The following is a 14982-nucleotide window of genomic DNA, read 5'->3' on the forward strand; positions in this document are numbered from 1 at the left end:
CCTCCCTGACACTCTCCTGCTTCAGATTTATCTAACTAAATGTAACTGATCAATTTGTTTTTATTTTCTGTGAAACTAACCATTGTTACAGCGAGTGCCTTTGTAACCATAAAATGATTAAACACCCTAAAGCAGTAATTTTCAGAAACACACCATTAGATACAATATCCATGACTTAACAGTATGATTTTAAATTCAAAAATCTGATTTAATATACTATGCTATTTCCTTTAGTACTTTTTAGGTACAGTGTAAAAGTGGAACAAATCAAGCAATTGAGAGCTCAGGTCAGCTGAAGGCTGCAGTGGCCGCATGACGGAGCCAAGCTCTTGCCTTCTCAGACTGCCACATCCAGTCAGGGCCCTTTCCACTAAGAGCTGGGCTCCAGCACGTAACTGGAACCTACCAAATTGCCTACTTTTAACTGTTTAAATACTTTTATCTGGATTTTACTGTATTTCAGAACTTGGAAGAATGTTTCATTTAGAAAGGAGAAAACTCCAACTAAATAAAGAAAACTATTCACAAATATTTCTTTAAACTAAAGCTAAGAGCCTCTAGAGTTCCCAGTACTGAATGTTGTTCCTAACTCTAGTCTCCAGTACTTTGTAATTTCTGGAGATTCACTGCTCCAGACTCCATAGAAACTCAGGATATCTGACGAGACAGAAACAACACGTCCTTCTCTGCGCTTGCCAACCCCCAGCTGCACAAGGTGTGACACTCAGGAGGAACAGGTCTGCGCTTGTCACAGGCTGCAGAGAAACTGCCAAGCCATTCACCGAGCATGCAAGTATTTATAATTCTGTACCCAGAGAAAACAACACCAAACGGCTCATCTGACATACTATTTCCCAGGGAGTCTGGACTTTACAGCTTCCATGCTAGTTTAATATTTTTAAACAAAACATTTTCAGTGGCAGAGCCCCAACTCAATTCTTCAGAGGCTTAGCTTCATGGGAACTGATACACTACATTCTTTTCCAGACCTGCCGCGCAGTTCCCTTTGCCTGGGTGCTGCTGGCATCACATACAGAACAATATTCCACAGGGGGTGGGATGGAGGACTATCCGTGTCCTGTAAGATTTCAGCATCCTAGTCTCTACCCAACAAACACAAGTGCTATGCCTATCTGTGGTGACCAATGTCACCAAAGTCTCTGTGGGAACAAGATCACCTTTAACTAAGAGCGACCCCTACAGGTCAGAAACAGAAGAGCGAGCGGGTCGTGGTGCCACAAGGCAGGATGGCGCTGTTTATTTCTCAGTTTCCACTGGAGACTGAGTGAACATTAGTTACAGCATGCGGTCTGCCAGCAAACCGTGGGAAGCCGCATGGGACTCTTCCTGCAGCTGAACCAGAGCTCCCACCAGGCAAATATGGTTCTGCGTTCATCCGAGTGACACTGATGTTCTTTGAAGAAACATCTTTAGCGCAGGCTCCATGTTTGTGGGTGTGAAATCTAAGAACCATTTTCCAGACCATGAGTCCGCTGCCAGAGGATATCTGGGCCCTGTGCAGCTTAGAGCTGGAAACAACCAGTCAGAGGAAAGCAAGGTCCACAGCAACAGCTAGGCGCTATTCCTCCTTTCTTCTCCTTTTCCTCTCCTTTTTCTTTTCTTGCAAGTTCTTCAGGTCAGACATCACGTTCAAAGTCTTCCGAACCCACATAATCTAGAATCGTTTGAAGCCACGGTTAAAACTGGAAAGCACATGACTGAAGAAAGCCAAGACAGAAAAAGTCTGAACCATACATACCACGATGACCATGGCATTGACCAGCAACGGTGCTGAGAACACGAGAGAAATGAACATCCCTCGGGAATCGAAATACTGGTATTTTGCAAACGATCTGTTTTGGGAAAAAAAAAATAAACAAATGAAAACAATTATTGGACTCTTAGTCCTGGGGCGGGGGGGTGACAAAAGCACAGCAGTTAGCAGTCTGGGGTCACTGAGGAGTCTGCATCAGCTGGGACACAAAGCAGAAACAGACCTCACGCGTCTCATAAACTATAGAGGAAGAGCTGCATGCCCGCTACAGCTGCTTAAGAAAGTACTGTGTCTAGTACTTCCTGCTCCCAACTGCCTTAGTGAAGTAACTGCCTCTCTGTGTAAGAGACTTGCAGGCTGCAAGATTCCAATTTGCCCAAGGGTAAAAACCCAGGCAGCAGAAAGTGGGAGCTGTCTACGGGTATCTCTCTCAGTAATGTGGAAATATGCTGACTCGGTAACAGTGATTGCGAACCTGCTGCATGAGCTATGGGTTACAGCAAGGAACAGCAGGACAGATTTGACTCTTACAGGAAGTCTACCTTCTGCAGAGAACGAGGGGCTCAGGCAGAGTGCTAATGTGACTTACTGAAACAAAGTAGGGAACATTCCCATCTTTGGGTGCAGAGAGTCAAGGCTAGTCTCTGACCTGAAGAGGGAATCAACACAAGTTTGAGGTGGCCATGGGGCCAGAAGGAGGGGCTGCAGCAGAGGCCATGGGCAACAGTACCATTCTGGGCCTTTCTGATTGATTAGGGATATGTGGGAACGTTTGGAGTAGTCTCTACTGAGACAGGAGAATCAGGTAGACAACTTAGGTGCCAGGGCTGGGAAGCAGGGAGAAGATTGTGGCGGCTCTGGCACTTCCAGGTATAGGGAAGACCTTTCTTAGAGGAGGGGAGAGGTAGGGAAAGGTCTCAAACGCACAGCACCTACTCAGCACCTTCTAAAACTCCCACCTTGGAATCCTGAAACTCAAATTACTCTACAATACTTATGTTTTCTCACAGATTGTAACTTGACTGGCCAGCGCCTGAAACACTCAAGTGTGCAGTGCACAGGTACACAATTCTTAAAGCATCTCACTGTTGTGTAAGCCTCTAAGGCCCCTGACCATAAGGCGTTATCTCAAAAGTGGCACTAGGATTTTTGTTTAATGACACATAGCTTTAATGAGGAGCTTTGACTATTTATTTTTATTAATAAAATAAAACCATTAATCTTCAGTTCACAACAAAAATATTTAACTGTTTGTTTCTTAAGGTCTAAGCCTACATATCCAGGGTGCTCAATGTTTAAGTGGCCACAATTCCTGACGTTCTCGGTTTCCCTGTAAGTCTCAGGCTTTCTTGACAAAGTTCTATATAACACCGCCAGAGGGAAACTCCACTGACTTTACCTCCAGTTCATCGCAGCCGCTTCATTGATATACTCAGCACAATAGACCAACGTGACTAAGAGAAGAGAAATCATGTTAGGATTTCATGACCAATCACTATCACTGTAGAGCAAGATCATACATTTTTACATATAGCAACAGAATACCAAAACATTTGTCGAGAAATGCAATTTCCATTTTAGCTTGGATGTGTTAAGTTAAGGAATATGAAAGTGCAAAGTTATAGGATTGGCCCATGTGTAATGTAAGGTGCCAAGGGTCTCCGTGAGACTCCTGTGAAGCTGTGCTGCACTGGCGGAGCCGCCATAGCTCAGGTGGGAAGGAAACAACTCTAATGTGTCATTGCTCTTAAACTGAGAAAACTGTCCCACCTTCCAAGGCACTGCCCTCAGGACCCCACACACAGTTTGCATCCTCATTCCAGCTCCTGTCTGCTTGAGCCCGTGAGCGTCTACACGGCCTGCAGAAAGGCATACAAGGCCCCTCGGCATTTTTCCTGCACACCGCAGTTCAGTTCTTATCAGAATGGTCACTAAGGTAGGTAACAGTACAATTACAGTACATCCATGGTTATCTACAGAATGTGGGGGTCCCCAAGGACACCAAGCTTTGAGCCCTATTTTGCTCTCCATTATAAGCCCAGCATTTCTCAGGAGATGAACCCCGAATGGAGAAAGGACTCCAGTTCTGTAAAGTGCACACGCATTGCATGACTCGTTTCTCTGAGACAGCTACTGGGTCCTGTGTCCCACCTCTCACAGTCAACTGATTAAAGTCGTCTGAAATCAGATTTCCCATTTACCAGGCAACATCTCCTCCTTCCAGGGCCCACAAGAGTCAAGTATTTACACTGTAGCTATTCAGCCTCGTAACGCTTACTTCCGGTGGACTGCGGTCTTTGACCTCTGATCCAGCTGCCTACCTATCTTTCACCCTATATTTTAGGGGCTCTGCTCACTTATCTGCAGTTGGGGGAGATACCATGCCTGGGCTAGCCAGCTATTAACTTATATTTTCTTACTGACATTTTACTGAGCATCCTTTTGATCTAACTGAGGGACCTAATATACTGATTGGCTCCATTTGGCCAAGTACCACGATTTTTATGGCATGCCTGCTTCTCTGTAATCTTTCTCCATTCTGGATACCAAATCCCTTCCCACAGTTTCTATAGTCATTATCTTTAAAACTGATCTGAAATAGTATTTTACGTAGAGAAGGTCTCTTAACTTTTCGTCTAATTTCCAGAGCGTGCAGTGTGGAACTAAGCCTAGCAAAAAACTATCTGCATGCCAGACATGCCATTCGGGACTGAACTCAGGCAGGAAACTGTGAAAGGGGCAGCGTAATAGAACCACCACCTTAGTACACCTGATGCTCCATATCCTTCCTGGCCAGCCTGAAGTGAAAGGAAAACTCCCTTCAAGTTCAATGTCCAAAGATTACTTCATGGTTTCCGTACAGAATGAAAGGTTGGGGAAACCCTGTGAAAACATACAAACAAGCCCAGGACCGTATCCCAGAAAAGCACAGGGATTCAGCTGTCCTACTCACCGAGGCACAGGAAGTGTCCGATCTGTAGTTTATACCTCTTTGATGAGAAGCAGGTGAGGAGCAGGCACAGCACGTGGAAGACGACAAGCCCTAGGAGCCAGGGCTCTGTCCAGTCTGTCTCCTGTGAGGATACAGTGTCAGAAACCTGGGGGTGGGGTGGGGGTGGTATATCTGCAAAACTGCTTTCCCGTGGGTAATGAGAAAGGCCTGTCCCTGTCCCTGAGTTTTGGGATGACACAGCTAAGCCTCCCAGACAAGTGGGAGCAAAGAGAGGAAACAGCGACACTTCCGTTGCAAACACATCCACGGATTTTATACAAAGATTTTAAAGTCTGAGCACACAGACTGGAAACCATCGCCCACTTGCCTCTTTGGACTGGTGAATACAATTCTTCCCAAGCTGGGTGCAATCTAAAGGGTTACTGTCATCTAAACTAACAAGCTGAGTAAAGAAGTTGGCCTAGTCAAGGAGATGCACTTGGAGTGTGTTCTTATCAAGTTCTTATTAAGGCCTGGAAATGAGAGTCACCCTAACCCGCAGGACCGAGTGTCTCCAGCACTTCTGCAGTGCACCCAGTTCACTGGACAGTGGTTCATCAGTTCTTTGGGGAATATCTTCACAGATGAACAGGGTCCATACCCCAAGGCTCAAAACTTTCTGACTGTCCCCATCCCATATAAGGTTCCTAGTTCAGATTTCCCAGTACTTTCCCCACGCCCGCCTATGTCCAAGGGTACTGCTCCACAAAGTAAGACGAGCGCTGGAGTGTGGAGCCCAAAAGTTTGGAGTCCATTGCCCCTTAACGAGTCTTCTGTGCCATACCAGAATGACCACTGAGAGTCAGTCCAGAGCCCGGTAGGGAAACCAATGCACGCCGCCGCTGCCAAAACCCCACCAGCGTGGGCACACTGGTGTTGGGGGTCCTGAGGTCGGCTTGTGTGTACCCAGGGTCTGCCCCATCCAGAGGAGCCACGGCAGTCACACTGGTGTTGGGGATCCAGGGTCTGCCCCATCCAGGGGAGCCACGGCAGAAACACTGGTGTTGGGGACCCAGGGTCTGCCCCATCCAGGGGAGCCACTGTAGGCACACTGGTATTGGTGACCAGGGCACCGCCAGCACGAACCCAGGGTCTGCCCCACCCAGGGGAGCCACTGTAGGCACACTGGTGTTGGGGACCCAGGGTCTGCCCCATCCAGGGGAGCCACTGTAGGCACACTGGTATTGGTGACCAGGGCACCGCCAGCACGAACACAGGGTCTGCCCCATCCAGCGGAGCCACAGGGCGACTTCAGGAAGACAGCGTGCCCGCGCCTGCGCAGTCCACAAAAGAACTAGCGACTCCCCACCACGTGCCAGCGCCTCCCAGTCTCCATAGTCCGCGAGTTACCATGATCACCGCGGGGATGCTGACCGGGAAGGTTTTGACCGAGAATGGGGAGGGCATCACGCCGCCGGGGATACCGACAACCTGGAGCAGTTTGCGGCTTCCGGCAGCCAGGACAGTCGCCTACACTTCTCGCGAGATCTACGGGTACGAACAAGGCATTTAGTTCTTCTCGCGAGATTTTTATTTTTTTTTTTTTAAAGAGGTCCAATTTACATCGCTACATTCACGAAGCGGTGTAAAAAGTGCTTGCCTGGTTCTGTTTCTCTCAAACTCCTCGGAAAGCTGCTGGTTCCACAGAAGCAGCCAGCGGCTGGGGCCAGTTTGCCAGAGTTGGACAAGCACCCTGCAGGGTTGCACTGCAGTCCGGGAATGAATTAGCGAGCTCTTTGAACTCAAGCGTCCTCCTCACAGACCTGGGATCAACTCGGGCATCTGCACCCCACACCTGGAAAGGACACGGCGACCCCCGCACAAACCCGACATGAATATAGCGTGCTCCTCAGAGACCTGGGTGGACTTGTCGCCAGTCCCACAGAATCGGAATGAGCTCAGCATCCTCACCATAGACCCGGGTCAGATGCAGACCCAGGCTGGTTACTGTGTCTGTGCTCCCCACAGAGCCCTAATGAGCTGGATTGTTTTAATCGATGACAAGGCATGGGCACCCTAAAGACCCAGGATGAATATAGTGTCAGGTCCCACAAACCCTGGGTAGACATAGCGTCTGGGTCCTACAATACACATAGCTTTTCCTCAGAGAAATGGGATGCTAGTGGTGTCTGTCACAGACCTGAGATAGACACGACTTCTGCCTTGCAGGCCAGGAATATGGTGCCCATGCCTCAGACCCAGGATGGATATGGCATCTTCTTCAGAGACCTGGGATAGAAACGACACCTTCTGCAGAGACCTTGCGTGTGCCCGGCATTTGGACCCTCCAGGGGTGAACAGGATATTTCCACCCCACAGATACAGTATTTATCTAGCTCCACAGACCTGAATGCACACAGAATCCTACATACCTAGGTGGACGCTGTCCTCCCTGAATACCTAGGTGACCATGGTGACCCATCCCACAGATCCTGGGTGAACACAGATACCTGGTCCCACACACCCAGACTGAACACAGGATCTGAGCCACAGACCCAAACATGGATGCTGACTAAAGGCGTCTCTACAGACGGGCTTTTCCATCCCACAAACTAGAGATGGAATTGTGTCCATATGGCATAGCGAAGCAGCCCTACCCGGTAGACCTGGGTGCCTATGCTATCTCCCCCACAAACCACAATGAATACACAGACAGTGCCCACAGATGTAGGATGGACGCAGCATTCAGTCTGCTAACCTAAGATTATGGTGATTCCCCTGCAAGCTTTAGAGCAGGAAGGGAAAAAATGCTCAGAGTGAGGTAAGAATGAAACTCGGCTCAGCCTGATGTAATTGTAACCAGAGATGGACCAGGACATCTGGAGTCTGTCCTAGATCATTTTACTTTAGTCATATTCAAGTACAACACAATTTTGGAAAAAAATTCAGAAAATAATTAGCTCAGTCCCAAGTGCACAACACTTTAAGGTATGTTTACCCTGAGATTATTTACAAAGTATCTCTGACTTTTTTTTTTTTTTTTCAAGAATGGGGACTGTTGACTCAGAGACAGTGCCCAGGATCTCGGGTCTAAGGAGCTTGATGGAGGTGAACACAACCCCTGTGTGTGCCAGGATTGGCCTGGCCCTGAGATAAGACAGAGGTCTCTTAGGCTTTCCTAAAGCACAAGTGATCTCACTCCCAAGAATGGGTTTTATGGCCTAAAAACAATGCTCAGGATTTAGGAGGAAAAGGTCTGGGATCAGTAAATGCAAAAATTGTGGGAGATATGGGCATAGTCTATCTCATCAGACATCAAAGGATCACCAAGTTGTAAAACTGTGTTCTCTCTGTCATTCCCGGAAGAGCAGCTAATCGCCTCATTCCAGTGAAGAGGTAAGCTAAGCTCTGGGATTAACTTTCCTGGTTTCTCCACTGCTTCTCTCTCTACAGAAGATGCTCATTCACATCCAAACTCATTCATCTAGAAGAGACAAAGGTATTGATGTTCCTCAGATCTATGGGATAAACATTGCCCTAGTGACCTTGTGTGGCTGGGGAGGCTGTCGCAACTCTGAGGTGGTAGGTTACTCAAGAGTGCCTCACCTCTGGGCAGTTTTGGAGTGTCAGCGCTCATGGAGACTGAGCTGCCGACCTATTACACCTGTTATTGGAGAAGCGGCAGGCCGTTGAGCATGGGCTGGCAATGGATTGTTTAATGGTTTTAAGACAATCAAGCACACTTAGCTCATGTGTGAAGTTCTCCTAACTGCCTGTGTAAACAATGAGGATGCAGAAGTGTGAAGCCTTTCTGCCGTAACATATGCACATGGCATAAATGAATGTACCTTGTTATCCAGTCTGTGTTCGCTCTTCCCATAGTGGGGTGATGTGAACAATGATTTTGTAGCCCATCTCCACTAGTCTGAACACAGAGACGGTCCTAGCCTATCTCCTTCACTTGGCTGTGGAATATCCTTCACGCATTTAGCAGCTGCCCACTCGAAAGTCTTCCTCCTCTATCCCAGAGGCATACTCAGGCTCTCATGGTTGCCTCCTCTGTCCTGTTCAGACTTGGGCTTCTCTCTGTTTCTCAGGTACATGAGCCCCACTGTCTTCACCAAAGATCAGGGAAGAAAGAAAGAGGGAAAAAAGTCTCAAGGTCTTCTGAGTGTGACCTAAAGTTCTGCTTCAAGGAGCACAGGATGTTCCCGGTTTTCCAGGATAGGGGCCTAGGGCCCTCCCCATTCAGCTTTGCTGTCATTTGCTTAGAGCTGGTGTGTGAGTGAGCTGGAGTTTTCTCGGGGGTCTGAGGGCTAGCTATTCCTGATGTGCTTTGGACTGACTTCAGTAAAGATATAAAATAGAGAGTAACTGCAGTTTCTTCACCATCATGATGGCTCCCAGCCCCGAGATCAATTTGCAGTCAAGGAAATAAAAGCAACAGTGTTAACATGTGACTGACTTCCTAGGCTCTGGAATTGTACCCTGAGTACATATAGTATTAAGCAATAGGCATTGCTTTCCCTTCTCGCTTCCTGGAGGACCCAGCCCAGACTCCTCCACATGCAACAGTGAGTCTTTCCTTCATCTTTAGATGCCTGAAGTACCACATCCTTGTCTGATGGCATCTCTGTTCTAGCCCTGTTCTGTACTCCTGCCACAGGCTTCCATCCCATGGGCAATTCTTTAGACCACAGCTAGATGTAACATGAGAGGCCCGCTTGCTGGGGTATCTGTCCCGCCCAGTACCGCACAGCCAGCAAACCCCAAAGAAAGATCACACACAAGACTCCATAAGATTATAAACTGATTGGTCCATTAGGTCAGGCTACTTATTAGTTCTTATGACTTATCTTAACCCATTATTCTGAGTCCCCTCTCCCAGTAAAGTTTGTCCTTGGGTTTAGGGACATCATTTAGGGGTTGGTTATAATTAGTATACGGTTGAGGGTTGGGGGATGAATTTTATAAGTGCAGGAATCTTTAAAAAAAAAAGAGGGATAATTGGATTATGGGATAATAGATGTGTACTTGTGAGCTATTGTTTTTAGACAAACATATTGGTATCCATTCTTATATATTGATACAAAGTTAAATTATGTTGACTATTTTATGCATGCGTGCTTCTACCTCTGTTTAAAACATTTTATGTATTGTTATATATATATTGTATTGATATATGTATATTTACCATATTGCATTGTACACTTCTACCTCTGATTAAGATACTTACATATTGTTTATGTATTGATATATATTTACCATATTGCAATGTATACTTGCACATTGTTTATATTTGGAGGTCACATTGTCCTCATTTATTGCACAGTTGTTTATTATCTCAGTCTTTAAGTTAGATAGATATTGAGAATTATATAGATCAACAGTCATCTAAGTTTGTCATTTATAATTAGACTAATCAGGTTCTTTAGATACATAGAGATTATATTCAGTATAGATAGATAATCTTCAACCTCTTCAAAGAGCTGTAGAAAATGGCCTTTAATCTAATTCAGAGTTCTGTGGTAGGGAGACACAATCGCTCCTGGCAACACCGATCTATTCCCGAGAGAATGTTGAGCACCAAAGACACTCCACCTGGAGCCTTTCTTCTTGGCAGAACTGGCCTTTGGGTAAAGAAATGCTCATACCTCAACTACTGACAGAGTTACAGAATATCTGTAAATGGATAAAACAGGACTGTCATATCCTGCCAAGACAGGGTAAGATAGTTTTGAAGTTTCTTGCCTTTGAAAATGGTATGTCAGTTACGTCAGGCCTTAGCCAAAGTTGGTTGCTTCAATGCTGCAAACGTGACTTTGGGTGTTTGCCCAGGTAGCCAGTTGTCTCTGTGATTTGTTACATGTTCTGAAAGTTGTTTGATTGCGCTTCCCAATTGCTCAGGTAACATTATTTCCACTCTCAGATCTTTGATGGGATTGAAGATTATATAAATGTAGTTACTTTCCTTTCATGACTTGGCCAAGTTGTTTGTTATGCAAGACTTAAGCTAGTTAGAATAGGATATTTGTATTTATTGTATATAATTTCGTAGATTTGTACTTATTGTATATAATTTCGTAGTAGGCTTAGAACTCTCTTACTTAAACAAAAGGGGGAGATGCTGCGGGAGCTCCTTCCGCTCCTTCAGCCAATCGCCGCTGAGTTACCAGCCCATTGGGGCGTGGTCTCTCTCTCTCTTTAAAAAAGCAGCGGCTATCCTCCACTTCCTTTTTTTTGGCTTCTGGCTCTGGCTCCTCTTCCAGCTCCTAGACTTCATTTCCTGTTCGCACAGAGGGGCTGTTGTCTGGGACGGTAATCTGTAAGTTATTTCCCCTTTGAATAAATAACCATTCTATTAATCATAATTCCAAAATGGTGTGGGATTGTCTGTGACTTACGCCTTCAGCTAGAGATAGTTCACACAGACAGGATTGTTTTTAAGTGCTTTGCTTGAACATTTCACAGGTGTCTCCTTCTGCGGTCTGGTCCTGCAGGATCTCCAACCACAAGGAACGCTGCTAGCCTTTCCATACTCTTTCTGTTTTTCTCAACACCATCCATTTGTTCCCTAGGCCCGTGTCTCAGGTGTCATGGTGTCCTTGCAGTCATCCAGACCTTCGCTGACTTTCCTGACTGCTCACTCTTACTTTTTAGCCTCTTTTTTTGCTTTCTTGGTTCCCTGGACTGCTCTAACAAGGTACTAGCAACTCAAGTGGAAATCCGGAGGGAAAGAAGGATCCCTTGTTCCTGGAGGTCAGTGGTCCAGGCTGATGAATGGGTCTAACTCCCGAGGACCCTGGTGCACTCTGCTGAGCGCTCAGTCCTGGCATCGCAGGATTCCAAGACATGTGGAGCTTGCAGAGGCCTTCTTCCCTCTGAGTTTCCCAGTCTAACCTCCCACGATCTCATCTAAATATACTTCCATCTGTAAGAACTGTAATCAGGCTACATTTCCTCCTTATAGGTCCTGGCTAGCACTTCCTCATACCTTCCTGACGACACCGTTCCACCCACAACATGGTTTAATGCCACCAGTATTTTTTACCCATATTATGTATTTGCTTACTATTTGCCATGTGCTTACTTTATTGTTTATGAAATTATACACTGTTGTGGAATATTTGTTTAACCAGGCAAAGGTGTGCTACGTCTATTTATGCTGCAGAATATTACTTTAGCTGTGTAACGGTGTGTTTCTTTTGTTTGTGCTAGAAATGTTTAACAATGTAAGGCTGCACTTCATTTATGTAAAGCTCTGTGGCATCTGTTTCACTGCCTTCCTCGGGCCTCTGACTGACCCAATCAAGAGCTGAACAGCCAATGGCGAGGCAGAGGAAGGACAGGCAGCTCTGACTCTGACGGGGCAGAGAGAATAAACAGGAGGAGAAATCTAGGCTCGAAAGAGAAGGGAGGAAGGAGAGGGGGGAAACACACCTGGGGCAAGAAGCAGTAGGAGATACAGGAGAAGGAAAGGTAATAAGCCTCGAGGCAAAAGTTAGATAAAGAGAAACAGGTTAGTTTAAGTTAAAAGAGCTAGTCAGACATGTGTCTAGTTTTGAATGGTAGGCTGAGCATTCAAAACTAATAATGAGTCTTTTTGTCATGATTTGGGAGCTGGTTGGTGGCCTAAAAGAATACAAGCGTGGCACAAAGCACTTTTGTTTGCACCTGTCAGAGTCACCAGCACCTTTGGTCCACAGTACACAGTAAACCTGTAAACCTTCATCAAATAACTGAAAGGATTAGATGAATTCACTTGTAGATGAACAAGGGAGAAGGCACCACTAAACATTTCTTCCTCCATTCTTTGTGTTTTAGATGAACACTATTCAAGATTTTTCCTCTTAATATATCAAAGCTCTTGCTTCTTCATTAACTTTGATAACCAATACTTTCCTGGGAAATGTGTATCTGAGGCACAATTTCAAACTTCTTGGCTGAAAATTTCCATTGCCTCCTGTTTATATGGCTAGAGGAATCTTAGGGCAAGCCTGTACCTCAGGGAGTCCTGATAGACTAGCTTCAGCCACTATCTTGATGTGCTAAGTAAAGAGATAAGTAATGATGAAAATAGAGACAAAGATTTCATCGTTTTCATTGTATTGGGAAGCAGAATAGATAGAGGAGTTCAGCTGCCCTAAATCTGTCTCCAGGACAATGACGTGAGCTTTAGGTTTAAGTAAAGGAGTAAGTACAGCAGAATGGCTAGAGATTCCTAATGAAGCAGTTTTGTCGGTGACTGAAGGGGTTAATCATTACCTCAGTCCCACCAGGTGGGTAGAAGTTTCTACTGATGCAGGACAGAAAGAAGGACATTAAGGAGACACCAGAAGGGACAGAAGCCCTGTCACCCAAAAGTCAGAAGTGTCATCCTTTGAGATCATGGAGGATATCTGTGTCACCAGGCTTGTGTCTGCACTGTTCTGGAAATGCTCAGGTCTTCGTGGTCATTCACAGTATGGTTACCATGCCCTGGTCAGAAGCTGCTTCACAGGAGACCTATGCCTACACTCCTGCTCAGAGGTCACACTCTGAGCCAAACATACAAGCTTCTCACGCCCTGCTTGCTACTTAGCCCACGTACTGTGGACCATCCTTGCATCCGAAGCTACCCCAGGTCATCCTTGCCAGTGCCATGCTGGCTAAATCTGCTGTGGTCCACACAGTCCCCATGTAAATTCCATATTGTGACTGCTGTTATCAGTTTCCTTTGAAACAAGAGTGGTCTTGAGTGAGCGTCCTCCCCCATCCTCCTCTGAGGACATTTCAGGCCAGTACTACTGAGGACCTTGCCCTACAAGCTCTTACCTCTGAGCCTTACTAACTTGTGTGCCAAGTGGTATCTTCAGGACTCGTGGAAAGTCAGATGTAGGTGAGAGAACAGTAGGAAGGGTCCATAAGTCTAAGAACACTGCTGTGTTCCTTCCAATGACTTGCACAGTGTGTTTAGTTATAAGGATCAAGGAAGGTAGCACGGATCCCCACTACAGTCTCTAGAGTTTGTCTCCTACCCACTGGCTTAGGACTCTCAGTCCTATTCCTCAAGTGGGGCCTTGCAGTGCTGTCTAGAAACTTCGTCTCAGGGACGTCTTGGTAAGTTATGCTCAGCAGATTCCAGAGGACTAGACACCCACTGCCTCTACTGCCTCACGTGGATGACAGTCAGACCCATTGGAATGCTTTTGACCTATGCCAAAGTATGACACTTTATCTCCACTGAAAACGGCCCAGGGACAGGCCAGACAGCAGCCACCAGTCAGGAACATGACTTGGGGGCAGATCCTCGTTCAATTCTTCGTGCTGATGCACAGTATTTTGCCCTGACCTACAATCTCACTTTTCCCTTTAGTTTCAACTTCAGAATTTTATCAATGAAGTATTTGATAACCTTGCTCTTTTTGATCAAACCTTTTCAAAGAAGAAATAAAAGATTGTAATTTCAGTGAACACAGGCCAGGACTGTTTGGGCAAGAGCTCCTGGAATGACCATCACTCGGCTACTGTCACCACGCTGCTCTTAGGAGGCCTGATGATCACCTGCATCTCAAGCAGGCCTGACCGCTTTGGTCATCTGATCACCAACTCTCCATGGGCTTGGCATCTATCGCTGGCTTTAGACCTCATCCTTTGCTGCCTCCTGGCCTCTGTTCTTATTTTACTTTTGTTTTTCTTCTTTTGCTTAAAGACTCAAAACAGCATTTCCCTTCTGTTTGTTGCCCATTGCCACAACAAAGTGGAAGGTTCCATCACTTTTGTACAAGAGGAACACCTTAGGAGAAGCCCCGAGCCCCGAGCGAGGGGCCCAGGCCTCTCGGCCTTGTCCTGTGCTCCTCCTGTCTCATTTCCTCAGACTGTGCGTGGTGTGTCTTAGTGGGCATCCTCTGGTAGCAGCGTCACCGCCACTTTGTTTCACTCATCATCCACTCTTAGTTGTAGCTTTTCCATTCTGCTTAGAGTCTCTCTCTCTCTCTCTCTCACACACACACACACACACACACAGAAACCCATGCTCAAAATATTCAGAAATTCAAACTACGATTCTCTCTTCGTATTTAGAGTAGTGTGTTTAAGATCGCAATTTATGTTATTCCTGCAAGGGAACCAGACAATTTGATTGCGGTTCCCCCCAGTCAGACTCTTGCTATAGAACCCTCTAGCCTTGCATACAGGGCTGCCACATACCTTAACTAGACACTAGGTGGCAGCACCTGCCTTCCAACAGGCCACCAGGAAGCCTATACCATACATTTCTACAATTAAGTAAACTTTC

The 14982-nt window shown here is 46.2% G+C and overlaps 1 protein-coding gene across 2 annotated transcripts; it reads right to left on the minus strand.

Annotated features, from left to right (window-relative positions):
- Positions 1 to 1227: 1227 nt before the first annotated feature.
- Positions 1228 to 6253, minus strand: Tmem18 (transmembrane protein 18). 2 transcript variants are annotated; one of them, XM_087907218.1, is made up of 5 exons: positions 6117 to 6253; positions 4728 to 4848; positions 3174 to 3228; positions 1760 to 1853; positions 1228 to 1675 (listed from the first exon to the last, which is right to left on the minus strand). In XM_087907218.1, exons 1-5 carry the CDS (start codon positions 6171 to 6173, stop codon positions 1580 to 1582), a joined length of 423 nt encoding a protein of 140 aa, XP_087763344.1. In that variant the 5' UTR covers positions 6174 to 6253; the 3' UTR covers positions 1228 to 1579. The 2 variants fall into 2 exon arrangements, with proteins under 2 accessions (XP_087763344.1, XP_087763345.1); XM_087907219.1 differs by having other exon boundaries at positions 6141 to 6250.
- Between the last annotated feature and the right edge of the window lie 8729 nt (positions 6254 to 14982).

Source organism: Myodes glareolus, chromosome 6, assembly GCF_982192425.1.
Source record: "Myodes glareolus chromosome 6, mMyoGla1.1, whole genome shotgun sequence".
NCBI lineage: Eukaryota > Metazoa > Chordata > Mammalia > Rodentia > Cricetidae > Myodes > Myodes glareolus.